The 27397-nt window shown below is 43.9% G+C and overlaps 2 protein-coding genes across 10 annotated transcripts in view; one reads left to right on the plus strand and one right to left on the minus strand.

The window, feature by feature from the left end:
* Positions 1-1816: 1816 nt before the first annotated feature.
* ACTR10 (actin related protein 10) lies at positions 1817-15343 on the minus strand. Its single transcript, XM_083837171.1, has 13 exons — positions 15147-15343; positions 12937-13009; positions 12370-12452; positions 11384-11492; positions 9630-9737; positions 9202-9269; positions 8815-8894; positions 8389-8424; positions 6761-6840; positions 6599-6672; positions 6071-6152; positions 4369-4570; positions 1817-3226 (listed from the first exon to the last, which is right to left on the minus strand). The coding sequence occupies exons 1-13, from the start codon at positions 15221-15223 to the stop codon at positions 3045-3047; spliced, it is 1254 nt and encodes a 417-aa protein (XP_083693297.1). The 5' UTR covers positions 15224-15343; the 3' UTR covers positions 1817-3044.
* A 9248-nt stretch (positions 15344-24591) lies between these two features.
* The window catches only part of ARMH4 (armadillo like helical domain containing 4), a 58331-nt gene continuing 55525 nt past the window's right edge, over positions 24592-27397 (plus strand). For 5 of the 9 annotated variants that reach the window (XR_014584767.1, XM_083837176.1, XM_083837178.1 and 2 more), the window contains exon 1: positions 24710-24781. The gene's annotated coding sequence lies outside the window, so the exon portion shown is untranslated. Of the gene's footprint in view, positions 24782-25794; positions 25943-27397 lie in introns of those variants that run through there. The other 4 variants (XM_083837180.1, XM_083837182.1, XM_083837177.1 and 1 more) reach the window with 3 other exon arrangements.

The following is a 27397-nucleotide window of genomic DNA, read 5'->3' on the forward strand; positions in this document are numbered from 1 at the left end:
GGCGGGAGGCGGTGTCGCAGCGCCCGGCTAGCTCAGTCGGTAGAGCATGGGACTCTTAATCCCAGGGTCGTGGGTTCGAGCCCCACGTTGGGCGAGGAGCTTTTTGCCTCCCCCGCAGAAGCCGCCGGGCGGGGGGACGCTGCTGGGGTTCCGACCCCGACGGCGGAGGCTCGGGGTGTGCTGCGGGAGCTCCCGAAGCAAACGGGGGCGGTGCGGGCACGGGGCGTGCAATTATGTCGGTTATCGCGATAATCGCTGTGCTACAGCAACCTGGGTGATGGGAAGCTGTTAAGGCCCCTGCCCTAGCCACCAGTGTTGGTGTCGTGCCCCCAGACACAGCACGGCACTGGCAATCGGTGCCTGCTCCACCAGCGCCTGGCTTGGCTCACGCAGGTCACTCGGCTACAGCAAAACGTCAAAAATGGCACCCAGTAAAGATCCGAGAACCTCAGAGGGGGGAAGAAAAATAATACAGCCCAGCCGTGCTGCTGTGGTTCATGTTTGTCACTAACGCAAGTTACACTGCAAATTTTTCTGCCATGCCGAGGAAGGATTAAAACATTTAATCTGGAAAAAAAAAGTGCCAAATCTCTCTCTACGTGGTAACATGAAGGGCTTCCCCAGGGCTGGGTGTTCTAAAAAGCAGAGCACAGACTTAGCTCACCCCTTGGATGAAATAAGAAGCCTTGGTTCTGTCCTGAACAGGGCGGGGGGGCTCTGCTCTGAAACCTGCCGGTAAGGCGGGACGCGCTACCTCGGGCTGTGCGCTTGGAACAGCGCCGTCAGAGCCGCCCGGTGATCGGAAACACCACGGGACAGAGCGGGCAGAAGGAAGACAAGGTGGCAGAACCCACCAGCTCTGGTGGCAGAACCCAGCAGCTTTGTGGAGCGCCTGAGGCTCTGCCTCAGTTCTTGCCGGGCAGGACACAACCTGTGTCACGGAGCCGCATCCCAATTATTCACGCTGGAAATGAAAACGAGCTGAAGTTGGCTCTGAACGTCTCCAAAAACTGCATTTTTTACTGCTGTGCTTTTTATTTTTTAAGCATAACTGCTGCAATCAGACATGCTTTATGAAGTCAAGAAAACTGCTGGCATCCCAAATACTTGCTAAAGGCTCGGAAAATTCAAATTCACGTCCTCAGTAGTTCTTCCCTCGTGCAGCTCTCACCCCGAGTTTCCATGCCAGAAGCCGTCAGATCCTGGAGTTTCCCAGCCAGCCCCGCAGGCACCACGCTTTAGGAGCGAGGTTAGGGCAGAGCCGCACGCGGCGCAGCAGGGCCTGCTGGAGGGAATGCTCTCCAACGCGTGTGCAACCCAGTGTGCTTGGTGTCGGCGCAGGAGGGAGAGAAAGGGGTTGGTAGGCTGGAACAAGAGCAGTTAGAGCGAAGGTACCGAACCCGTAGGAAAACGAGGGCAATGCCAGTATTTCAAGGATCTGCTCAGCAACAAGCAGCCCCAAGGATATTAAACCATTAAACGATTGGAGGTTTACAGGAGCAAGAAGCCTAAGAAATAAAAGAATGCTAAACATCAGACATGATGTCAGGCTATGGCCTGACAGGTAAAACCCCACACTGTATTTTGAAGAACTGTTTCCGTCACAGCAGAGCAGTACTGCCCTCAGCTTGCCACGGAAAAACTCCTGTGCGTGGTGATCACAACCTGCTTCACCTGGAAACCCACTGCTTGGACTGGAGACTCTCACATCAGTTCAAAGAGGCCCTGGCCAGGCCCCATCGTGCTCCGAGGGCTGAGAAATCACTGCTAAAAAACAGCTTCGTCCCGGGAGTACACAACAAGCACTGAGAACTGCTCACAGCGATGTCTGTTTATTTTCCTGTACAACAGCCAAGCAGCTCATCTGAAGTAGGAAGAAGGCGATTTAAAAATACACCTGCCAACACCACTGGAGAGAAATCATTTGTTGTAATGCTTATCAGACCTCTGTTACCAACCAGCAAAATCTCCCCCATGACAGACTGTAACACTTCAATGTTTTTTTTTTAATTTCAAAAACAATAAGATAAAAAGAATCATCTACCATGTGTCAAATAACCCCAACATGCTAAAATAAAACATCTGAAACAGAACAGCAAAGTCATGCAGAAGCTTCTTTAAATGCTGCCTCGTGTTAAGTTTCACCACCAGAATGTTTCTTTCAACAAATGCTTAAATTTTAGAAACGTGCTATGAGAACCACAGCAGGTAGTTAGCAGACATCATGGGGAAATCGGCCTCAAAAAGCATCTTTCCCAAACGCAGTGTTCATGTCAAAATGTACATCGTTTTCCGGAGCAAGGAACTTTGTAGTGCATTTGCATTTAATACATATTGTTGCAGTACAATGAGGTTTTAATATTTCTGATGGGGGAAAGGAGGGCAAAGAAGTGACTTCTGAACGGGGCATTTCAGTAACGGGTTCAAGGTTTCCTCCTCCGCCTGTTTATAATCCTTACATAGCCGAATCCTTCCTTGGAGGAGAAGCACTGGGGGAGCTATGTGAGAACTACAGGCAGACGAGTTCTCTGCTAAAACTCTGCAAGCAGGACTCTCTGTGCAGGGGAAATATTGTTCCAGCACCTTTGCTAAACAGCCCCAAACCATTTCCTAACAGTCCTCACAGGTGATTCAAGGGTGGAATACTTCATATAGAATGTGGCAGAAAAGCTTTCACAGATGTTTCCCAAAGTAGACTGTCATTCTTCTGAGCATACTTTAAACCAAAATATCTTAAAACAAATCTCAACCATGTCATTTAGTGTACAGACAAACAACAAAACTCAGAAAGCTACATCTCATCACTATACATTTTATCAGAAGAGGACAGAATAGCGCAGTAGTTGCCAAAGTTAATTTTTCGAACTACTGGACACGGTTTTAAATACAGTGTTAGTACATACCATGCTACTCCCCAAAACCATCCACGTTGGTCATACTTAAGTGTTACATAAATTACTTAATACAAAAAAAAAAGTTCCCAATGCGCGCATGTGTGTGTACTTGAAATAGATGAGGAGAATCCTTGCGCAGCATTTAGGTGCTTATTTCTCAGTAGAGAAAGCCCTCTTCATCAACGGTGGGGGTGCTTTTCCAACATCAAACATCATTTCCAGTGGAGGGTTATTGAGACAGCACCAGTCAGGTATGCGGCCTGTCTGGCTGTAATACTCTTTGGACACAGACCGGCTCCCAAGGATGTCCTGAAGTGCTCCAAAAATGGCTCCTACGTTGTTGGGAAAAAAAAACAAAAAGCATTTATTTGGTGTACTGAACTTCTTTTCCTACTTCTCGTCAAGAATCTTAATTTTTTTTAGCTTTGTCCAAAATAAACAAATAAAGGAATGAAAGGATCTAGTCACCTTCCTTTTTAGTAGCTAGACTCAAATTGCTTCCAATAATGTCCCTTGAAAGTAAGTGAAAACAAGAAAAAATAGTTTCTGCTGAGAACAAAACTGGCCTAGTTGACCCCCTTCTTATGATAAGCCTTCTACAAGTTTTGATTTTAAGCACTTCAAACAAACCCTCATGTGTTTAAGGAGATTTCCTCTCCCAAAAAAGGATGCAGCACAAGAAGTTCCCCCAAGCTGTGAGAAGATGTAGAGCACAGCAGCTGATTAGCGCTGCCAGTGAAAGTAAGTGTCAGAGAACTTGGTGCATATAAGTCATTCCCTGTTCGCTAATCCTAACATGAGACTCACAAAGTTTTAAAACTAAAATATGATAAACACATACCAAAAGTATACGGAAATAAAATTAAAATTAGTTCCTCATACATATCGGATGGTCTCAGCTTACCAGCCAGAAGTTTAGAGAAGCAACAATTCTTTCCAACCTGAGAATCCTCCTGGAAAGAGTTCCTAACAACGCAATGCCCTTCTTGACCACCCTTTTTCCCTGTCCTGTCAGTAGTGCATCCGAACTCCACTGCACAGTTGAAGCACTTGTTATTGGCACCCTGGAGCAGCACAGCGCGGTAACAGCCCGCAGCCTCGCCGCAGCCAGCAGCTCCTTGATTTTCAAACGCGATTTTCAGGCACGCCGCAGGTCTCTGCTCTCCCCAATTTCTTCACTGGTGCCACCCCATGGCAGTAGCCATGCACTGCACTCGAGTCAACTCGGCGCTGGTTCAAATTGCACCTGTTTAAAGCTCCCACAAACCGCGGTGCCATTCTGCCCTCCAAGTGTCCCCGAGGGAGCTGCGGTCTGCAAGATTTCTTCCAGGAGGGCAGAACAATTCCACAGAGCTCAGGTGCAGCTTACTTTCAATACTTCATCTAAATTTTACTGCTATTTATTCATTACAAATCCCACCTGGGAAGTTTGTTTTCCCACTTTGTACCTGTGCTTAGTCATTTTCGTTCTTACCTCCCAGCCACGCCACGCAGTTGGGTTTGGCAGGCGGAGTGTGAATTCTGAAGGTTTTGGTGGCGAGTGCTTCTTTGTATTTTGGTTTCTCTACCAGGTACCTGATTTCAGCCATGAGTCTGTGCAGGAATCCTGGCAACATGGCAGTGCCACCAATAACCACCAAGTTCTCCGCCAGTTGCTTCCTGGTGTCTATTGGACACTAAAGCAAAAGAGAATTAAAACAACAAAAAAAACACATTAAAAAAAAAAAAACACTAATTGAAATTGCATGTATGAGCATTCAAAGGTCTCTTTGAAATTCAGCTAGTTTTCCTGTGCATGTCAATCGTTGTTTTCTATTACTTCTCTGAAGAATAATCTACATCTTTTTACCCAGACTTCCCAAGAAAACCAGGCTCAGGGACCTGCCCAGTTGGGGCTTGCATGAGCACGCCGTGAGTTGCTGTAAAGCCCTGTAGCTGAGACGGGCCAAGACAACAGAGGACAGAGGTATCAGTGACTAATTCCCCTGAGCTCTGGGAGAAGATGTGCCAGAAGAGACGCACAAAACCCCAACCAGTGCTCTCAGAGAGAAAACTGTTAAATATGAGCTTGACTTGTTTTAGCTTCATATGGGAGAAAGATGCCACAGAAGCCTCCGTGGCAGAAAAGCTAGAGCATGCCTTTGGTACCAGATAATCTAACAAGAAGACACAAGGGTACAAGAACACCAAGCTTTGTCAGTTCTGCCCCTCAACAAGCAGACCTGTGGTACCCCTTTGAAAAAAAAAAATCTATTGCCAGAGCGCTGTGCTCCTCTTGTCCAGCAGAAGTCACTGGACACTCTTTGACGTTTGTAAATTTAACATTTGTCTTTGCTAGCCGAAGAATGATGCGAGGTAAAGGCCTGGAGGTAGAGAGGGGAGGGAACAGATCCAGGAACAGATCTTGTCAAACATCAGGAGCTGTAACTGATTGTCATGCCATCTAAGTCTGTCACTCCCCAATAAAATATGTCTCAGCAAACTAATTTAAATAACATTAGTAACTACAGGAAGGAAGTGAACTTTACACCACATCATAATGAAAATTTCCATCTATTTTGGTTTTCTAATCATTTTTTTCTTAAACCTAGTAAGAAATTGTTTGTATATGCCGAGAAAACTTTCCACACTATTTCTAAAATACTGCCTGTAATAGAGATGTCCACATTAATTTTATTCTACCTCAGGTAAGTAAACAGTCTGCAGGATGCAGAAAGTCTAGCTGTGAGCAAAACACCTTTAAAATGAAGAAATAGAATACCTATTACTTTGGCTCAAGCAGTGTAATTCTTATAACAACAAAAGCATTAGCTACTCCTTTGTATGTACGCATATATGTATGTACTGAGCTTCACCACCAAAATAAACGCAGCTGGATTCTCCCTTTTGCTGAGGAACACGCACAGTGTTGCTTCTTTTCTTGACTGAAAACTGCTCTAAATAAATTGCTGTACACCCAGGAGTACAAAAACAATCACAGAGCGGATGACACACTGTGACTTGCTGCCCCACAGTAATTCATCATGTGGCAGAACGCGAGGAGTCATGCTGTGCTGAGATTTTGAAACCAACTGTAACCTGCAGTCAGGGGGGCATCACTCTAAAAAGAGACGTTTCTAAGAGCAGGTTCCCTAACTCTGGAGACATGCAAGCAATTGTTTAGAAGACAAAGATACCTGAATGAGCGAATCTAAGATCAAAGTGGCAACAGATGTCTCTTCATTATCCTGTTCAAACAGTATCTCCACAACTGAGTCTCTGTTGAAAGGACAGGAAATGAGTGTTAATGAGAAGCAATGCTACGCCGTGAGCTAACAGCGGGGCTGGAAATAACTACAGACTTCCTGCTGACAGCACAACGTCACAGCTTCTTCTGTCACGCAGCGCATGCACCAGGCAGTGCCAAAGGGGAGGCAACAGCCTCATTCACTCCACTTAAACCAGTCTCACCATCATGCATTCACACTCCTTTTCTCTTTTCCCCCACCCCTCTGATCTGCTGGCTCGTCTTCAACTGTGAGCAATTTGGGGAAGCAGAAACCCCTTATTATAGGCTTTGCACTGTGCCTATCGCAAAGGCTTTATTTAAGCGACATAAAAAAATGCAAGTCTTCATTACAATTCAGTTTTACGAAAATTTATGTGCTCTCAGAGTTGAAAATACGTCCTCCTAAAGACAAACACTTCACTACAGTATTTCTCACCTGATGGGGCCAACTACATGGAGAATCTTTTCTCCGTCTAAAGGATAGTCCACATCTGGAGGTGGCGGAGGACGCTATAAATAAAAACATGAGCATTGTTTTAAAGGCCAAAACGGCTACGTCCACTCCAAAAGACCAGGATAAGTTTCATTCTCCACCCACCTCAGCACTGCCATCAATGTTGAACTTGGCTGCTTGGATCTTCAGTCCACGCTGGAGATCACTCACAAAACAAGTGCGAACTTCACAGAAGAAAAGAAAGGGACAGAAGAAAGACTGTCAGATCCTTTCATCAATAAAACAGACAATTTTGCTTAACTTAGAGAACACATTTTAGGCCCTGCTGGTAGAAAACAAAACAAAACAAAAAAAGCAAACAAAAGAAAAACACAACACAAGCCTCTACATTTCCATCTGAATTCAGATGTATCTAGATCATAAATTTAAATGAAAATGACACCAGAACTATGTGAGAACAGGCAAGATTTCTTTCTCAAACAAGCTACATAAGATTTAAAGACAAAAGATTCTATCAATCATGGTTTTGGTTACCACAAGGTGGCAGAGGTTGAATTCCACTGTCAAACACACCATTCCTGGTCTTGCAGTATGGCTTCAAGTAAGACATTGTATTTTTTTTTCTTTTAAACAATCACTGATCACGTAAATATTTTTCCTAATGCAACTCTTCAGCTTCCTACGAAATCCAGCAGTTTTTTTTTTCCTCTAAGCAGCACTGACAGACCACAATTTTATTAGTATGCCTACTACGATTAATTTGTGCTATATTAAAATAATAATATAATGCATATAATAAGAATCTTCTTCATACATGGTTGTTACAAAGGAACAACCCTTAATACACAAGCAATCCTAATTTCAACCCTAACACATTGTATCTGATTCCAAGAGATTGCATCAAAACCAGAACCAATCAGGAAACTGTGATCCAAGTCCAGGAATCAGAAAAAGAGCTTCCACTTGACAAAGCACCAGCTCTATTTCAGTTATTTTGCATTTCACTGATGGATTTCTTCCTAATGTGGTCCAGAAGATAGATACTAGTTACTATCTTCTGCAATTATATCTATTTTTATATCACATGAAACATAACATAGGAGCCCATTTAAGTTCTGCCTAAAGAGATACCCTATTTTCTTTCTGGTGTAAATGTAGCCCTCAACTCCTCCTGCCTACTTAATTAATGTATCAACATCTCTTTTATACACACTTGGTTTTTTTTTTTGCAAAGTTTATCTTGAAGCAAATGGACACTTTGTAGTTAATTTCTAAACAAAACCAGTTTAAAATATTCATATTTCATGATATTAAAATTACTTAAATGCTGCATTTACAAGCAAAATATTTCTATGATAGTAATTTTTGAAATTAGATCTGCTAACTTTCTACCATCTGCAGTACACACTGTACACATTCATACACAAAGTGTTGGTAGTTAAAAAAAAAATGCAACACCAAGTTAACCTGACCTGCTGATCATAGGATATATGCAATAATGTAACATGTAACACCCCTACTGCACTATTCTATCAAAATACGAGCTGTCTTGACAGCACAAAGGCTAAACCTGAAAGAGAACTTCAACGTTGTTTTGGGTTTGCTTTCAGAGAGGGAGAACAAGGCAAGTTCTTCTGGTAGGTTGAGAAATACGATACACAGAGAAGCCAAAATTAGTACCTGAATACAATGTTTTGCATGCTTGTTATTATCATTCTCTCCTCTACTGCACAATTTAATAAACTAGGGTTTCATAAAAAAGAAAGTTTTACCTTTTATATCTTCTACTATGTCTTCTGGAACTGAGCCTGCAGCAACAACAACAAAATCAGTTAGAGCAAAAACTTTTTAAGTAGAAAGAGAATTTAACAATTGAACTAACTTTGAGTTACATTTAGGACAGTTCCACTTTGACAGCAGCTTTTAAAGATTTCTAAGTAGAAGAATATTACAGAAAGAAGCCTTCTCTCAAAAGAGACCGAAAAAATACTACTGACCTTTTATCTGGGCTTTCATTTAAACTTACTAAGTGGCTTACTTTTGAAGTAATATACTCATTTAATACGGAAAGAAATCATGAGAGAAGATCACGTAAGGTATGATGAATACTATATACATATTTTTCATTCACTATCAGTATTAATCCCCTTTCCCCAGTGGAAGTTCACAGCACTTACACTGCAGCAAACAGACCTTACCCATCACAGATGGAAGGCTTTGTCCTTTGGCTAATCCTGTATCAACTGTGCACTGTTCCAACAACTGATATTCCAGCTCCCTAGAACATTGCAAATTAAGTTAGGTAAAGGCAGCTATTAACTCAGGACAATTCTCTGTATCATGCTTAAGGGACAGTATTTACCCCCTTCAGCTAGATTCTTTTAAATACAGGCTGAAGTAGATCGGGTTTCCACAACTTTTACTACATCAACAAAAGCCAGAAAGTGGTAACTTTCAAAATGGAATTCTGGCATAGCAACAGTTACGATTTAAGTAATGTTCAGTAGGAATCTTTGGTCATTGATCAAAGGGTAACTTCCACAAATCACTTGACAGTAGCCTGGGATGTGTAACAGTGAACTTACTTGTGGATAGCCTTTCCTCCCAACGGCAGAGAACCCCAGCAGCTCAGAATCGGAATTCCCTCATATATCTACACGAAGATCAGGAAATTCTCCTTTGTTGTCACGAGTTTTCAGACTGCTAGAACTGCTTCTTCTCCTCAACATTTTCTTACATTAGCTGCCTTTCTCCAAAACTAATTACTAATATATACACAACGGAGTTATGAACCACCTAAGAATCCCATACCACCTTTCCCAAACTTCAGTGGAACACGGACTTAACATATCAGCTGTGAAGAGATTCCCCAAGCGATGATATCTTATAATTAAAAGCTGGATTGGCTGATCTGTTTCTACTGCTTTTTATCACACCTGAAAGCCTACAAAATAGCAGCTTGTCATGATAGCCTTACTGCTGAAAATGTTCATTCTGTATTATTAAAGGATACAGGCAGCACCAAGCTTTCTTTATATCCGCAGTCCAGCACCATGGCAGAATTGATCCCAAGTGTCAGGAGAGACATCAGATGACTTGGAGCAAACAATACAGAAGGTACCTACATGGAAACCAAGAGGGCAATTGACAGGAGAGGGAAAAATACAAACAAAAAAACCCATAAAACACCTAAAACAACGATGCTTTCCCTAAATGTTATATTAAAAGCAAAATCCAAACAATTGTATCTTATCAATTTTTAATTTATTTTTTAAGGTAGTGTAGTAATTAACAAAATACAACAGGATACTAAAATCTGCATTCGTCTAATTTATGGTACATGCAAGGCATTTCAGTAATAATTAATCTTGGAATGGACTCGTAAGAAAAATGGCAATTACGGAACAATCTTCAGTCATAGTTCAGATTTCCTATTGTCATTTGTAAAGAAATTAAAGAAACAAACACGACTACTTGGAATGCTGCATAAAGATTTGAAGATGTGATTAAAGGCGACAGAAAAACCATGAAAGTGTGCCCTACAACATGCTGTACACACAACCGCACAGGAGAAGCGATTTATAATGCTTTTCCCAAAGCGACGTAGAAACTCAGGTCATAATTACACGAGAATTACTTTCTTCCCCTAGAATTCTGCAAAACAAATTTCCTAGACTGTGACTGTTCCTTTACCGAATATCATGCCTTGAAGCGTGAATTAAAGAAGCAATTTCAATAAAGCCTGCATTAAAGGGCAACATTACTGGTACTTGGCCCAGAGACAAGTTACAATATTGACCGTGTATTAAAATGCCACTCTTATGCACTGCACCAGATGGAAGTATTAGCCAGAGGGAATTAACCTCACTTCAGTATTAACTGGCTTCTTAACATGCTACAAAGCCTCTCCATCAAAATATGATTCTCCAAGTCACGAGTCACTTTAGACAACCAATTCTGCGTGCAAGTGCTTTTTTGGGAGACATTTTTTTCTCCCAGGAAGGGATTTGGGGTGGAGGGACTGGGACAAAAAAACACACAAATATTTCAGCGAGTTCAAGTCAGAAAATTGTATCTATCATAGGAAAGAATTATGCAGAATTTCAAGATCAGTTGTTAAATTGTGTTGTGGAAGCATAGAGGAGTAGGACTGCAGACAAACTAGTTTCACTGCTTTTTATAGAAGAACTTCAACTTTTGTTCTATTTGAATTGAAAAAGTTATGGAACCACCTTCCAATACTTTTTACTTTAGAACTAACCAAGAGTTAGCTTCAGATTTTATTTGACTCTATCAGAAAGAGAGATTAAGCTGAGTAGATAATGAATTTCTGGTAAGCTCTCATTTCTAAATGAGTACAGCTGAAAGTTAGATCATGTGCTAGACAAAGATATTGACTCTGATAGAAGTCATGAGATTTGATGACAGAGCACTAAGAAGTGTTTAAATATAAATTTTGGCTTCCGGCAGTGCTCAATAGAAATTATTGGATCTGTCTGGAACAGGATGATGTGAGCTGTAGTTTCATACAAGCCAGAGAAACCTTTCAGATTCTTAATAGCTGCTGGTTTTTGCAGCCTTTAAGGTGCTTTAGTCTGATCTCCAAGCCCCACCTTCCCAAATGACCAGTAAGATTTTTTTCCAACTTCCTTATGTCTCTCTCATTCTTCTGGCATTATTTCCATGTCTGTCCACACACGGTAGTGATCATCGGTAAGAGTTCTACTGTCAAGTGCTACGCTTACAGTAATTATGCGAAACACATACCTCAAAATGCTTGAAAAGGACTCTTGTGAGTGTGTCTCTGAAGTGCGAAGGGCAGAGGACAGATTCTATGATAACAACACGACGGTCTCTGGGATTCACCAGCAGATGTCTGAAAAAGGCAAGATGTGTAAAACAAAACTGGCAAGTTTATGCACATATTACAAGCCCTACCTTATTTTAATATTCCATTCTACCTGAAAATCCTAATAATTTGCATTTAGATAGCATTTTCCATGGCAGATCTCAGTCTTCTTCCCAAATTTAAAGTATAAAAAACAAATTCCTAATAGAAAGTTAGGAAATCAAGTTACAGAAAGCAAGTTATAGAGCTCTCCGCCAGCAGCCTGTAGCTACAAACGTTATACATTTCTAAAGCAACATAAAGAAATGCAAAAATAGGCATGCACGGTAGTCATTAATGGCTTGTCCAGTGTCATACAGTATATCCATAAAAGAGAGGATACAAATGTCCTGATTTCAATTACAAATCAGTGATAAAGGACACAAAAAAGTACCCAACGCTGGAGATCTGAGGTACAGAAATTAAGTACTCATTTGCCCTGGGTCAAACAATGTTTTCTGCTGCATAAAAGTACAGACTGGAAATAAAGAGAAAATTACCAGCTCCAAGTTCATTATTCACTGATACTAGAAATACAACAAAAAGATGTATTAATCAGGCAAAAGTGTCCTATATGTTAAGATTCCTCCTTATAACCATGGTCATGTGGCAATGAGCTCTGCACCGATGTAGGATGAGCTTCAGCCCTGCCAAAATCAGTACAACTCCTCAGGTTCTCCTTCAGCTTCTCCATCGAGTCCTTTATGAGTTGCATAGTTAAAAGGCAAATTACAAAATATATTTTATTTCTAGAGAGAGGCTGATGCTGCAGGCCACCAAGTCTTTGTAATAACACCTGAATCTCAGCACCACTGAATTTCTCCAGCAAGAAGGCATGAATAATTAACATCCATGTATCCCTTACCTGAAATACAACATATGAATAAATTCCTTCAGATACGAGTATAGCTCTTCTGTATTAATATTATACTGGACTACTTTGATAGGCTGTAAAGAAAAGAAATATCCATCAGCAGCATAAATATTAAACAGTGATAATATAAAAAGAAATGTTCCTATCATACATCTGAATATATATAATGTGATACATATAAAGAAATACTAACTTTTGCCTGTTTTGCTATATATACTTAACAATGTACCTCATAATTCACCCTATAACTAAACTCTTAGAGTTTATTGATCTTAATTTTTCATACTGGTAACTTATCTCAATATTAGTTTTCCAAAGCTGCCATTTTCTACAAAAAAAAAGAGCAGAGACAAAGAAATGTCTCAATAAATGCCCCCAAAATAAGATGGGTGAGCAATGAGTACCAACTAATACATGTTGGTATCACACTTACTTGTATCTAGTTACAATATTTAATAGCAGCTGTTGAAAAATTGCTGATGATGAACAGAAGATGTATCTGAAAATTCCCCCTGAAAATTATAACATACTAAACATTGCAAAGCTAAAACAGTTTACCTTGGGGACATCAGGTTTCTTTATTTCACTAGGAATAATGCATCTTGGTCCTGTTTCTCCTGCAAAACCGCACCTAAAAGAAAACATGGAAAACTTTATCATTGGAAGTCACTATTAGCAGACAAGCCTATGAATCAGAGTAATTAATTAGGAGTATTTCTGTAACTGCAAGGAGGTGTTTTACATACGACTTTTCTATCTAGTTATTTTGAATGAGAAACACTGTATACCTTTTTATTGACTCCCTCTCAGCTGCATTAAGTGAAATACGGTTTCTTCGCTTCTGTAAGGACTGTAAAGCTCAACTCTGATGTGCCTCCTAATTTCGACTGAATACAACTTTCTGTTGACAACTCTCCACCTACAACCTTTCTTACCGCCTACTAAATTTCCAGAGAAATACCTTCCTGCATCCTCCATACCAGCCCAGTTTTCACTGAAGCTCTCAGTAAACACAGGCAGCACCAAGTCATTATGTCCTGTTTAGATCCTCACTTTTTGTGATGTTTATGTAATCACAGGATGGTCTGGGTTGGAAGGGACCTCACAGCCTGTTGCCATGGGCAGGGACCCCTGCCCCCAGCCCAGGCTGCCCCCAGCCCCATCCAGCCTGGCCTTGGGCACTGCCAGGGATGAGGCAGCCACAGCTCCTCGGGGCAGCCTGCACCAGGGCCTCACCGCCCTCAGAGTAAAGAATTTCTTCCTAATAGCTAATCTAGATTCCCCCCCCTCGCCCTGCTGGCTGCACATTTGGCAGAAACAGAAGACAGACTTGATGACCGCAATCAAAAAGGTCCTGCAGCCCATTTCACTGCTGACCAGCACTGGCCCATGGACTCTTTTTTCCAGCTTGTTTTATACTTTGTAATGCACTCCCTTTACAGGTATCCGATTTTAGGCACTACCGCCTCCTGATGTCTGGTCACCGCTGCAGGACTCCTGACAAAACAGGAGAACTCGGCATCCAATTTAGATACAACAATACAAATAGTAACAACTCCAAAATTCTTGGAAACCTATTTGGTTTTCATAAATAGATTACACCCTAAAACACATAAGCAGCATGGATTGAAGAAAGCAAATAAAAAACAAAAGAAATTCAAGATTTGATTAAGTACAAACATCAGAAGAAAAGTATGGTAGAAAACACTAGTAGAAAGCTCGAAACTGGAGTAATTCAAGTACTTTTAATACAAAAGGTCAACTAACAATTTATTCTGGTATTTGGCAACTGTAAACACGTTTCTTCAGATCATTTCAGAAAAACTCTGAAGAAGTCCCAGCGTGTACACGTGGTTGTGTTTACCTGTCATCCTAACGACTTCTGAACTTCCTGTTAATTTCAGTCATACTTAGAAAAGGACGGGTAACTCACAGGTAATGAAATTGCCACCACTTCCGTAAGAACGCAGGTTGGAAACAGACCCTAAAAGCATGCTATTCAAGAGAAACGCTTTTGTGTGAGAGCACGGGATAAAAGTACAAAAGCATCCCAAATTTGGGAAAAGCTGGCGATCAGTGACACGGCAAACCCACAGGAGGCCACTCGTGGAGTTACTTGTCTCCGTCTGGGCTGGGTTTTATTAAATCCTTTCCACAACCAGTGACTTCCAGGTAACAAAGCCAGGCTGCTGGTATGTAATTATACGGTCACTTCAAAAAAAAAAAAAAAAAAAGCAAGTACAACAAAACACAAAAACAGATTTGGGCAAGAAACCCTGCTCCAAGTGTGCCTCATCAGGGGGGCAGAGACAGCACCAGGGTTTTGAGCAGGTAAATGCCCCAAAAGAACACAGACAGGGGACTAGTAAGAGACGGTTTTGTTGCAATGTAATGTTTGTTTGTTTGTTTGTTTTTCCTTTGTGCAAGGCTACTGAAACCTCAGGGGCACTTGCAGCCTATTCTAGCCCGGGACACGGGGGGACGCGGCTCTGCGACACCCATGGGAGACGTCGCTTTTTTATTTTTTTAACCCAAAACACGAGATCAGACAGCAAGGCTCCGGTCAGCTTTGCACAAAGCAAATCGCCATAGAAAAGAGGCGGCGGGGGGGGGGGGAACACCACCACCAAACTCATTATTTACTAATTATTTCTCCCGACAGCGGACGCCGGAAGCAACCGCCCGGCGCCAGGTCCGCCCCGCGGTCGCGACACGGACTCCCCGGCGTGTCGCGACAGGCCGGGGACACGCCGACACACGCCACTCACTTGGTGAAGGCCTCGCCCAGGTCTATCACCACGGCCGTCTTCTCCCCGCCGCTGCCCAGCCCCTCGTAGAGCGGCATCGCGGCCTCCCCTCGCCTCCCGCGGCCTCACAATGGCGGAGCCGCCTTCCTGCCTTCCTTCCTGCCTGCCTCCCTGCCTCCTTCCTTCCTGCCTGCCTCCTTCCCTCCTCCTCATCCTCCCCGCCGCTCCGCCCCGCAGCCCTGCCCGCTGGGCCGTGGGCTGTCAGCCCCGGGAAGAGGAGGCTGAGGGGGGGGGCTCGTGGCGGGCTGCGGCTCCCTCACGGGGAGCGGAGGGGCAGGCGCTGCAAATGGAGGCCGGGGCGCGAAGCAAGGCGCGCTGCGCCGCTGAGCGCAGGGCGGAGGAGGGCAGGAGAAATCCGAGAATCACGGAACGCTTTGGAAGGGGCCTTAAAAGATACCTAGATCCATCCCCTCTGCCGTGGGCAGGGATAAATGAAGTAAATTATAGGAAGCTATCGCTTCGGAGGCTATTAGGATGACATGTAAATATACCAAAGTGGTAGGTGTAACCCTTTAGGATGCAACAGCCTTGCTCTCCACCAGAAATAAGAGGTCTGTCACGGAAAAACAACAACAACAAAAAGCAAATAAAAATCACCATACCTCCTTACTGCTATAAGAGATCTCTCATGGAAAATAAACAAACAAAAAACACAAACCACAACCAACCAACCAAAAACACAAACTATACCTCTTTACCCCAAGAAAATGACCATTAGGAAGTGAAGATAAGAACTCGCAAATACACTGAGGGTAGAAATATCAAACGCCACCGTGCCACCCCATGCATCCAGGACTGGGTTGCCTGTGCCTGGCGGTCAGAGGTAGATGGCGGTGAGCTCTGGTGGGAGCTGACTGATAGGACCCATGTGCTAAAGATGTAATTCGATTTAGTTCTATTTTATTTCCTTTCATGAAGGTATATCGTTCTGCCAGTACAGTTGGGGTTTACCTTCATCAGCCTTTTTTTTTGAAGGGGTGAATTACTGTCCAGCCTCAACCGTAGAGCCACATCAGCATTTTGCAGAATTTGTAGGAACCCTGTATTGCCTCAAGTCCTCACAAAATGACAAGCCATTGAAACCAAGACCTTCCTCAGTTTTGGAGAAAATAAAAATTTGTGTTTGTATGTGTGCAAGTTTGTATATAACTATATATAATAAAATACTTTGACACAGTACTGAGGCTTTAACTCCATCAAGGTTAGGAAATGTTAAGTTATTCTAAATAATCCTAAATCTTTGTGTTGTAGGTAGATGCCAGCTCTGCGGTAGGTAAGCTCGGTCACCACTTTCTGTTTACAAGTTACTTAACGTCTCTGAAATACGCAGCCTTGCTTTGACGGTCTTGGCATTTCTGGTTGGTAACAGCTGTGTCGTGAAAGCCTCTTAGTGTGTTTGAATGAATGGGTTCTGTAGGTACCTACCAGTGTGGATGGAGGAGCTGCTACCCAGAAACAGACCAAAGAGAGGAAAAATACGTGCTGAAAGGCAATGTGAATCTGCAAGAAATAACACAGGACACTAAGAGTTTGCTGCATCTGCGCAAGGCCCCCAGCACACACCAACATCAGCAGTGGGTTGTATAAATCCAGCAGCGTCCACAAAGGCTGCTCTGTGCTGAGAGAGACAACAGGATTATCTGTATACCCGAAGAAAGAAGGTGTCCTTTGACAAGCTGTCATTTTCTGGATAAACAGCTGGGCCTTCCAACTGTTGATCCAACTGGAAACCTATGAGAGCATGCATGCATGCGAGTGAAGCGTGTCATTAGTTATCTACTATTAGTAATAACTGCCTGGCACTATAAATAGAGCTTAATTAATAAAAGTTGTTCTAATGAATATTGGTTGTGATATATGACTCCCTGTGACTTGATTCCTTTTCTGGGAAAAGGGAATTTATAACAGATGTTGGCTAGTGTAAGGCAAATCTGGGATCACTTGAGAAAGAAATTCCTAAAGCAACGTTTATCCCACTACCATCAACAACCTCCTTTCCCCTACCTATCATCTCCTTTCCCCACAATAACCAGACTTATAAAATCAGCTGCTTTTCAGGCATTTTTATGCATGCCCAGGAGTGTCACGCATGATCACATCCCCAAAAGATCCGTTGTAGGGTATTTGTACCAAAGGAGTGCGTGGGACCCATTTCATTTTTCAGGGAAACAAAATAAATATTCAAAAAAAAAAATACTGAAAAGCTATGAACTGGTGGGTTGTGTTTTTGCTCATGCCGGATAGGCAAACCAAAGAGGCTGAAGTGTGCATGTGCAGCCAGACAAGGGCTCTCAAGGAAGTGAGATTTCAATGTAGGCTGTTGTCACAGTGAACTCAAGGGCTCATACTGGGGTGCTCTGTAGCCCCAAACGCAAGCTATGTGAGCTGTGAGCTGCTGTTAGTTTCTAGATGCTTTTCACGTACTTTGCCGGAGTGCTGTTTGTCCCACATCCACACTTTCTATTTCAGATCTGTGAAGGTGGAGCTGTGTGGTAGAGCTGGACGATAAACAGGAGTGATGTGAGACACCAAAAGCTGTTGCTGCCACCATCTGCTCTATCGCCTGAGCAAACCTCAGCACTAGCCCGTCGTTGGACTAGCGGCTCTGCAAATCCATTTGCTCTTCTGCTCCTGTCACAGCCCTGTCACCTGCCCCCGCTTCTGGCCTCCCTAAATTTAACTGGGTCACAAAGTGGAGTCAGGAACATAGAGCTGAGAAGAGAAGGTCCATGTGTGTGGAGAAGGACTGGAAACTTGAGGAGTCGAAGCACTTGGAGCATCCTGGAAGGGCTCTGTATATTTGGAGGAAACACAAGGAATCCAGGCAGTGTAGAGGGAGTGCAAGAAAGGTTTAAAGAAGGGGAACTCTGCAGTGACAAACCCAGGGGAAACTCCTCGCAAAGCCTGTATTTTCCTCATAAAGCCTGTATATCTTTTGTTCAAACTCTGTCCCATAATTCAGTATAAGCCCCTGCACTCTTCATACGACCCATCGCCATTTTGATATCCTGTCAGCTCCTTCTTGTTGCGGAGGAAAACTGAGGAGAAGGAAGAAGCTTGTAGCGGTGATGTGGGATGCAGGAACAGCAAAGGGACCAGCACACAGCCAGTAGGCTCTTGGAGTAGGAGGAAGCGCTGCCAAGGCAGCAGAGGAGGATGCCAACACATTAAAAAATAAACAAACAAAACCCTGTAGCTATTAAATGCTCCAAGACCCAGTTCAAATTGCCTTCTGATTTTGTGTGTTTTTATGTTATTAACGTTTTTTATTATTATATTTTATAGTTAGTATTATATGCCCTTCCAAAATATGGAAATGCAGCTGACCTTTAAAGCATATGCAAACAACCGTGCCTGAAAATATGTTAAAATGTTGTTCTCACAACGGAGCCTTAGCTCTACCATGTCTGAGCAATGCCCCAGTGTACCAAGATGCCACGTTCAGTTAGAATTATCCCTGCCAGGTGCTTTTCTCTCTTTGGACTTCCTGTCAGGAAAACGATCCTGGAATTCCCAAGCTCAGGTACTGAGTGCTGCCTGCTGCCCTGGGTTCTTCTGAGGACAGTGGGAGGAAGCTCACGAGGTTGCCGGGCCTGTTGAGAATGTGCTCACGCTGATGTGTGAATTTTCATTCTTTTAAATTCCATATAATGCTCCTGCATATCTCTGTGACAAGGATCCTATAAAGATGTAACCTATCATGCTTAACGTTGAGGCTCTTGAAACTTGGACTAAAAAATTAAATAATATGTGATTAATTTGATGACTAATGTCAAATCTGAGCATGATGTTTTCATGACCATTTCCAGCCCCAGATCTCACCTTTTTATGGTGTATTACTGCGTCATAATTATGCCTACATCACACTTATGTTTTAAATAAAAAAATTACTTGGATATGTTTTAGAGGTCACAGGCCCTACTTGAAATATATAGCCCATTGCTTTCTCCTAAACATATTATCGCTGGGTTAGGAAAGATCAGAGCTTGCTGCTAATCACATCACTGCCTTTATAGTCCATTGGAAATCTTTCCTTAAATTACATTAATCAATCACAGTTAACACGAGCTCTGAAATGCAAGCTGCAGCTTAGAAGTGGCTTAATTTAATGGATGGTCTTTCCAGAGCCTAGCAGTTATTGATAATAGAAGCCAGAGAGCCTAGAAGTGTGCCAGTGTTTCATAACAAAATCTATCCACATCGTGCTGGTTTAATCAAGGAAGCTGCTTGCATAATAATGTGGAAAGCACGCTCGCTATCCCGAATATGTAACTGTTGAAGAAACAGATGGTGATGCTAACCCATAAGAATCAGGCTATAAATACATTCAAGATAACAATATAAATAAAGATAATTATTCACAATCTAAGGAGGTGGTAGGACAATTAAGCCTGCTGCTAAGCAGGAGGTTGAGGGGAGTAAAACACAGGATCTCCTTAACGCAGTAAGACGATGTTCCCTGAATGCAGCCAGCTCCTATAACTCTTGTTAAGTAGTGGTATGCTCTGATATGCAGGGAAGAGCTTGCATAAATATCTAAAAATACAGGGAATGAATTGTAGTCTACTGAAATCAGTGAAAATATCAAGTATCCAGTTTATATCAAATATAAAAGATACTTCTTTTGGCTAGTGGAGTGCTTTTCAGTTTTTTAAGACTCTGTTAGTATTCAAGCCATTGGCAGAAATAATCTTTTTGAATATCTTGCAGACAAGTTATTGTCACACGCAGTGCTGTGCGCTCGTCTGCGGGGAGCGGTGGTGAAAGCGAAGCTGGTGCCTCGAGGTGGCAGCTCAAGAACTGCCCCGGAGGATTAAAAGGGAGCAGTTTTCATAAAGAAAATGACTTTTCTGTATGAGTCCTGAAACACGGCAGCTCTTGGATGAATTAATCCCCACAGTGCCCTTGCAAACATTGCAGACATAAAGGAACGTGTCCTCCAGCATAAACACTGCGGGCCCAAGTGGGTAGAGCACGGAGGCACCTTGCCCAACTAATATTCTGCTGCCTTTAGTGCAGAAATGCCTGTCTGGACCCCCGCAGAGACTCAGATTTCAGTAAACCCCTATGCATGTTTCATTGGCAAAGAATAATTTTTTCTTGGACACAAAATAAACAGTCTTTTGTGTCCCCTCGTTGGACGGCTTTGTCTGTGTGCTTGCCTTTAAGCCTTCTTAATCCTTATATACCAGCTAACCGAGTCACGTACCCATTTCTTCTCACAAAATCACATAGTTGCATACTTAGAGGCAGCTTTAAGCACAGTAAAAAAGCAATTGCTCAGAGGTCTAGTTTAGTTCCTGGAGCTCGCATTTCCTCAACTTTTCCCAGCACAAGGATTGATGGAGATCCACGTATCTCTTTTTCAAAGAGGGAAAGAGGAAGAAACCCCGCAGTCTTTCTACTGCTTGGTGCTTTGCGAACAGCTGGAACTGGTTCCTGCTGTAGGATTTCACCTTGTTTTGAATATTAATTTCCAAAACATATATATATATATTTTGCTCATAACCACCCAAAAAGTTGTCTGCATTACTCTAAAAATCCCCCAAAGGGGAAATAATGAAAACACTGATGGTGTCTGGATTGAAACTGCTGTTTCTCACTAAAACACAGCCTGCCTCCCACCCAGGCACCCTAACACCATCAACCTACCCATGGCAAAGCTCCTGTTCGTCCTTGTGGTTGCATGCTCCAGCCCCTCTGAGTTAGTTTAGTGAGGGCTGTGCCCCAAGGGATGGGGTGGCAGGGCTCAAACTCAGGCTGCAGGTCTTTAAAACTTGGGGATGCAGGTTCTTGGTGTAACCTCAAGTTCTGGGAAGCAAAACAAAGCTGAAGTTCTCAAAGTGACTCCGTTTAAGATTATCAAGAAGCAGGGAGTTTAAAGTCAGAGCATTGCTTAGGGTTAGCTTGCTTTGGGGTGGCGTGTCAATTGCTTTTTTTATTAGCAGCCTAATTTCATAGTGGAGTATGTAGGACGGGGGAAAAAAATATCCAAGCGCTACAGGGAATTGACAGATGGTTCACGTTTTAGCTGAGGCTCCAATATACATGGGGATGGCTTCTTCAGCACTTTATTTCTGGGAAAATTGTAACAGGCAGTGCACTAACTGCATTGATTTTGTTAAAGGGTATGAAGAGTGAGGGTTGTACAACATTCAGTTATGGCCATGAGCACTGGTCCTCCTGGGCTGTATTCCCAGAGCAACCGCGACTGATTCCAGCGACCTTGGACAAGTCAGCAAAATCGTGGTTCTGCCCTTAAAAGTGACTGTGTAAAAATGGCACTCTCCTACTCAGCAGATCTGAGCGCTGCGTGTGCTCCAAGTCACATCTGCTGACTTTAGTGACAAAAATAAGTTTTTTACGGCTTTCCTGCTCCCTGAGCACTGCAGAATCTCAAGAGCTGGGAAAGCAGAAGCTGGATCCTGAGCCTTCGTGTAGGATGGATTGCTATAAATTACAGTCAGCAGTGGGGCTGCTCTGGCATCGCGAGGCCTTGCACAGCTTTTGTTAGTGCCAATGGTGATGAGCGTGGAAGAAAGGGATCCAAGGGGATCCTGTGGATTCAGTTCTGACTGCAGATCGCATTTACTGGGTTTGCAGTTTGAGGCAAAATATAAATAAAATAAGATCTTTTCATCTGTAAGATGATCACATTTCAAACAGAACCATCGATTGGCCATAAACTTCCTCATGTTTTTCAACGTGGGCTTGTTTTACGCATACCTCCCTGCCTGTAAGATGGGGATACTGTTCTCACTTTCACATCAGCCTGATTTAGACTCATTGTTGCTCTGTTCCAGTGACTCCTGTTTAATGGGCAGAGCAGGTCCCCTTAAACAGGTGCTACCAGCTGACATAAAGGTGGATTGTGAAGTAAAAATACAGACGGAGGTGTGCGCTGCTTTGAGTGCTGAATGTCCCCAATATTCAATTTGGGAACATCATTCAGCAGAGAAATTAGTGTTAACTATTTTAAAATTGCCTTTACCTTCTGTGGCATGTCCTGACATACTTAGGATACCTGACAGTGTCTCACCACAGATGCCGGGAGCTGCGCTGTAAGGTGCAGTACTCTGATGTCAGGACAATGATGTTTCAGTTCATTTTGTACATACGCATACAAAATGTGTCTTCATGTAAATTTTGAGGTGACCCAGTCTCTTAATTAGGACATGTTCTTTGTACTTTCTGGGTTGAGCAATAAGGCTGCAACAGGGATATCACCTTCTGAAGAAATCTACCGCATTGTGTTATTGCTTCCTACAACAGGGGTTGCAATTATAACAATGTGCAGATCTTACAAGGGACTCTGACAAAAACTACGTATTGCCATTTCCATTTTGCAGAAAGGGAAATGAAGGCAGAGAGCGATGAAGGTGAGTTTTGAAAGTCATCTAACAAGTCAGAGCCAGGGATGGGACAGGAGTCCCGTGCTATTTTTATAGATACGCTACCCGCATGGAAGAACAAAACAGCTTACATCCCTCTGAATTTCACCTGAGCCTGTGGGAAATCTCTCAAGGATGAGACCAATGAATAGATACTTGAACTGAAGTGTCTCAAACCAGAGCACTGGTAAGAAGGGGAAGGAATGGAAATTTCTTAACTTGCTGTGGAAGCTGGGTGGGTTTTGCTTGGTTATGTGTATGCTCTGCAGCATACTGAGCTGAGTTAAAAAAATAGCATTTCCAATTAATAAACCATAGAAATGAATAACAAAACAGTGCTCTTCGTTGATTTCTGAGCTGAATTCTGCCTGTTCCATCATGCATCCTTCCATCACGTTTCAGTCTGCAGAATTTTTGTTGATCATGCAGAAACACATGATTTTGGCAGGTTATGCGGGGTAGAGAAACTTGCAGTGTATGGGGAATTTGCAATTTCAGATGGGGGAAAAACAGCTATTTTGGTTACAGTGTTTATCAGTGAGATATTTAACCTTGACAGTACACAGTGACAATCCGGGTGCGGAGTCAGTTACCCAGAGGAATAACAAGGGGAAAGGAAAATCCTCTCCAGTCTGGTAAGAGCTTTAGAGAACAGCAGGGCACCAGCTACGCGTGTTTTACAATTTTAACATTGTCCCGATAACTTTAAACGTTAGAAGAAAAGTGGAATGGGTTCAATATAAACCCCTCCTTCGGACTCACAGGTTCACACTGAGTGTGAATTTTGTAGCTACCGATGCCAAGTCTCCGGCTAGAGCCTGGTGGCCTCGCCGGCAGCTCTGCTGTCTGCAAGGGGCATCTCCCCCTCCCCGTACACGTGTGACTGAGCTGCCTGCGAATCAATCCCTGAACCACCACAACATGCACTGCTGTGTTTTAAAATAAGCCCTCATTGATTTCAGCTTGCTGTAAGGTCTTGCTACACCGGTAACTCCAGAGCCGGTGCCTCCTCCATGTCCGAGCTATCCCCTCTGCTGAAGCAGAGCCCTCAGCCAAAACGAAATGAGGAGAATGAAGTTGAACCTGCAGAAAGTTTTGGATCCCTAATCTGGTGTTTAATGGTGTTTAAAATGGCCACAAGAATGCAAAACTTGTCTCTTCCTTTTTTTTTTTTTCCCCATCTCCCTTATAGGTGAAAGTAAACATCCTTTCTTTTCACGTATTTCCTTTTTTTTTTTTTTTAAATTAAAGATTTTGCAGCACTAGAAATATTAATTCATGAATACCTTCCCAGATTTTACAATTCATAGATGGAAAGCCAGAAGTGACTATTCCAATCACTTTGTGTGACCATTAGCTCCGCCAAGCCTAACTCCGGAGTTCTTTTTGATGCCTTTTTGCAATGGCTGTCTTTACTGCTGATACAGGCATTTTTACACTTTATTTTCAACTTATGCAGAGGTTAGCAATATTACTCTGGAAGAAATTGCCCTGACCTACAACAAATCTGTCTCTGAAAGTTTAAATACTGGATGCAGAATGCTAGCAAAATGAATTGGGTTGCTTCCAGTTTGGTTGCCTTCCAGTAGAAAACACTGTGTAAAATTAGATAGGTAAAGCATTGGGGTGAGTGTAGCGAAGAGAAAAAACCACTGATATAAATGGTATTTCCAGTAGCACAACAAACAGGAAAAAACAATAAACAAAACCAGAGGATTTATTGAATATAGGAATAGGAATATCTCAGTTTTCCTTCATCAATTCTTCTCTGTTATGTATTTGGAGAGTCAAGCGTTTGGCAGGTGCAAGCAGGTGAAATCTCACCCCCACCTGAAAAACGGAGCCTCATTTTATAGATTATTATAGGTGGAAGTACAGAGGAATTTGCTCATTTGCTTCATGTTCATAGCAAAGTCAAGATTTTGATTTTCCTTGTCATCTCCTGCGTTATTTCTTTATTCCTTCCTAGCTATCCCCCCCCAGCCTCTCTGCCCTAGCCCTTTCCTCTGGAAGATTATTTTTCGTCTCTCCTCACCTGTCCCTGCCCAACGAGAAGGGCTTGCACCTGCTGCAGCACCGCTTCCAATGACTCATTGCCCAGGAGTGTATAAAATCCTGGGAGTGCAGCTGGGCCCCTGAGGTGCCCCTGATGCTTAGCTGAAGGGAAGGTGAGAAGCTGCTTTCCTCATTTTTTTTGGAGACAAGGTATGGAATTCTGAGTTGCAGTAATTCTCCGTTATTTGATGAAGTGAGCGTGTATACCCTGGGAGCTGATGGTGTAAAGGTTTTCTATTTCTGGTGATGGTCTAGCTGCAGGGATCCCTGTGGAAAAAACATCTGGGAATAAAGCAGGAGTAAAATTGTTTACTCTTTTTTTCTCCCTAGCCAAATAGGTGTTTAAAACAACAACAAAAAATGAAACAAGCCCTTTCTAATATGTGTGTAGGTGAGGTATTGTTTTCAAAAAAAAAAAACTGCAGAGAGACTGTTAGGGGAAGGTGACCTCTAAAGCTGAAGATAGTGGAGGAGCATCTCTAATGGATAGAAAACTGCTAAGAGCATTGCAGGCCTTGCTTTTAGGTTTTCTTGCAAGCCTCCTGCAAAGGGAGGGAGCCTGCCTGGTTGGGTTCTGACCCTGGCTCTTGCACAGGAGTTGGAAATCAAGTCAGTGCTCGGTTTGTGTATGGTGTGGACTGCTAGGCTGGATGCAAACTTCCTTCAGCAAGGAGTGAATAGCAGATGGGCAGTGGGTGACCTCTCTCAAGCTGCCTTAAGGGGTGCAGGCAGCCCTAAGACCACTGTCTTAATGCTGGAGCACACGTGTGTGGGTGGCAAGCCCTGAATAACCCCCCACTGCTTGATTTCCTGAAGCAGTCATAGAATGTCTCAGCCTGGAAGGGACCTTAAAAATTAAAAATATCTAGTCCCAACCAGGGGGAAGAGATGCCACCCACCAGACCAGGCTGCCCAGGGCCTCATCCAACCTGCTCCTGAACACCCCCAGGGCTGGAGCATCCCCAACCTTTCTGGGCAGCCTCTTCCCGTGCCTCCCCACTTTCTGAGCGAATAATTTCTTATTTTTTCCCCTTATTTCCTCCAGCCCTCGCTCTGGGCGGGGTACAGCTGCCCCTTGGGGAAGGGGCTGGGGGGGGGGGGGGCTGAGCACGACGGCTGCGCGGCTCGGTGCTGGCAGGGCCGGGCCTCCCTCCATCCCTCCCTGCTTCCATCCATCCCTCCTTCCTTCCATCCTCCTCCTCCTCCCCAAGCGGGGGCGGTGTCGCGGCCGCCCCGCCCCGGCCCCGTGCGGCCCCGGGATGCTGCGGGGGAGCGCGGCGAGGCGCCGGGGGGCCGGGCGGAGCAGCTCCGGTGAGCCCCGGGACATTATGGGGGGGGGGGGGCTGCGATGCTGAGGGTGGGGGTGATGGAGGGTGCCTAAAAAAAAATATTAATTAAATAAAAACCCCTTTGTTCTAGGGGAGGGGGTGGGGGGGATTTTCCCTGTGTTCATTTATTTTTAGTTATTTTAATTGATTGGGATTGCCTTGCACTCGCTTTGTTTGGGGGGGGGGGTCAGCAGCACCCCAGTATGGAAAGCCCAAAGGGGGGGGTCGGGGGTGGCCCAGTCGTCGTTGAGGGGTGTGTGTGTGTGTGTACCCCCCTGCTGCGCTCCTGGGGCGGCTCGGGGGGGTCCCGGGGAGCCCCGGCGGTGGGCAGCTGGGGCGGGGGGCTCTGCGCTGCCCTGCGGCTGCAGGCGGGGACAATGGGACGGGGCCGCAGCTAGCGGGCGGTGGCATCGGGTCTCGAGCCACCCCGAATCCCGTTCCCTCACCGAAGAGCCAGATCAACCCTAAAAAGGGCCAGACGGGGTGTATTTTGTATTTAAAACCCTCACCCGCAGAGACTTGCGGTCTATTGTGCGGGCTCGCTGCCTGTGTGAGCTGGGCACTGAAATTTCCGAGTGTTTCTTGCTTGCTGGAACCCCAACGCTACCTCTCTGGTCCCAGTGAATCTGGAGAGTGACATCTCCGTGCTTTTGCTGTTTGAAAACTGTTCCACCCTTTGGGCTCACCCTTAAAACACCCCTCCTCCCGGTCCTTTTAATCGCTCGGCAATTCAGCAGACCTCTGACTTGTGTGGTGCTGGGGACCTGGCACAGGTCAGAAGCCCCAAAGAAGTGCATGGCTTTTAATCACAAATCCGAGCGGGGACTGACATAGGTGGTCTGTGCCCTTCTGAACAAAGCCGTCGCTTAATGGCCGGGGGGAATAATGCCTGAACCATGTCTCTCACTTCTCAAAGAGCTGCCGCTGGAACACAAATGCTCCGAGTGGAGGTAATGTATTATGTATTAAGGTGCCTCGCTAGGGCTGGCAGCAAGCTGGCTCTACAGAATAATCTCGTTTCTTTGCTTATAGCAATTTGTCCTCAAAGCTAGAGGAAGATGTGCCCTTCTGAGTGGTAAGCAGTTGTGCCTGCGTGGTTTTTGCTCATCCGACTTGTGTTAGCGGCTGGTGTGGGGTGGTTATTGCTGGGGTTTTGTGGTGAGCTGCTGGAGGTGGTTGAGGTCTGTTTATCTGAAGTATGTGCTCTAAGAGCACCGGTCTGCAATTCGCTTGATTCAACCGGATGAGGACAATGTAAGATGAAATGAAGGCATTTTTCTCAGCTTGTGCACAAAAGTAGGAGTTGGAGCTCTGCAGTGTCGGATCATTTATCTGCTGGCTTTTGCATTCAGCTCAAGCAATAAGGCTTGGATAGCATACATTAGCACTCCAGTAACATACCACTCGATTGCTGGCAGTTGCTTGACTTGGACATTTT

The sequence above is a fragment of the Anser anser genome (genome assembly GCF_964211835.1).
Source record: "Anser anser genome assembly, chromosome: 5".
NCBI lineage: Eukaryota > Metazoa > Chordata > Aves > Anseriformes > Anatidae > Anser > Anser anser.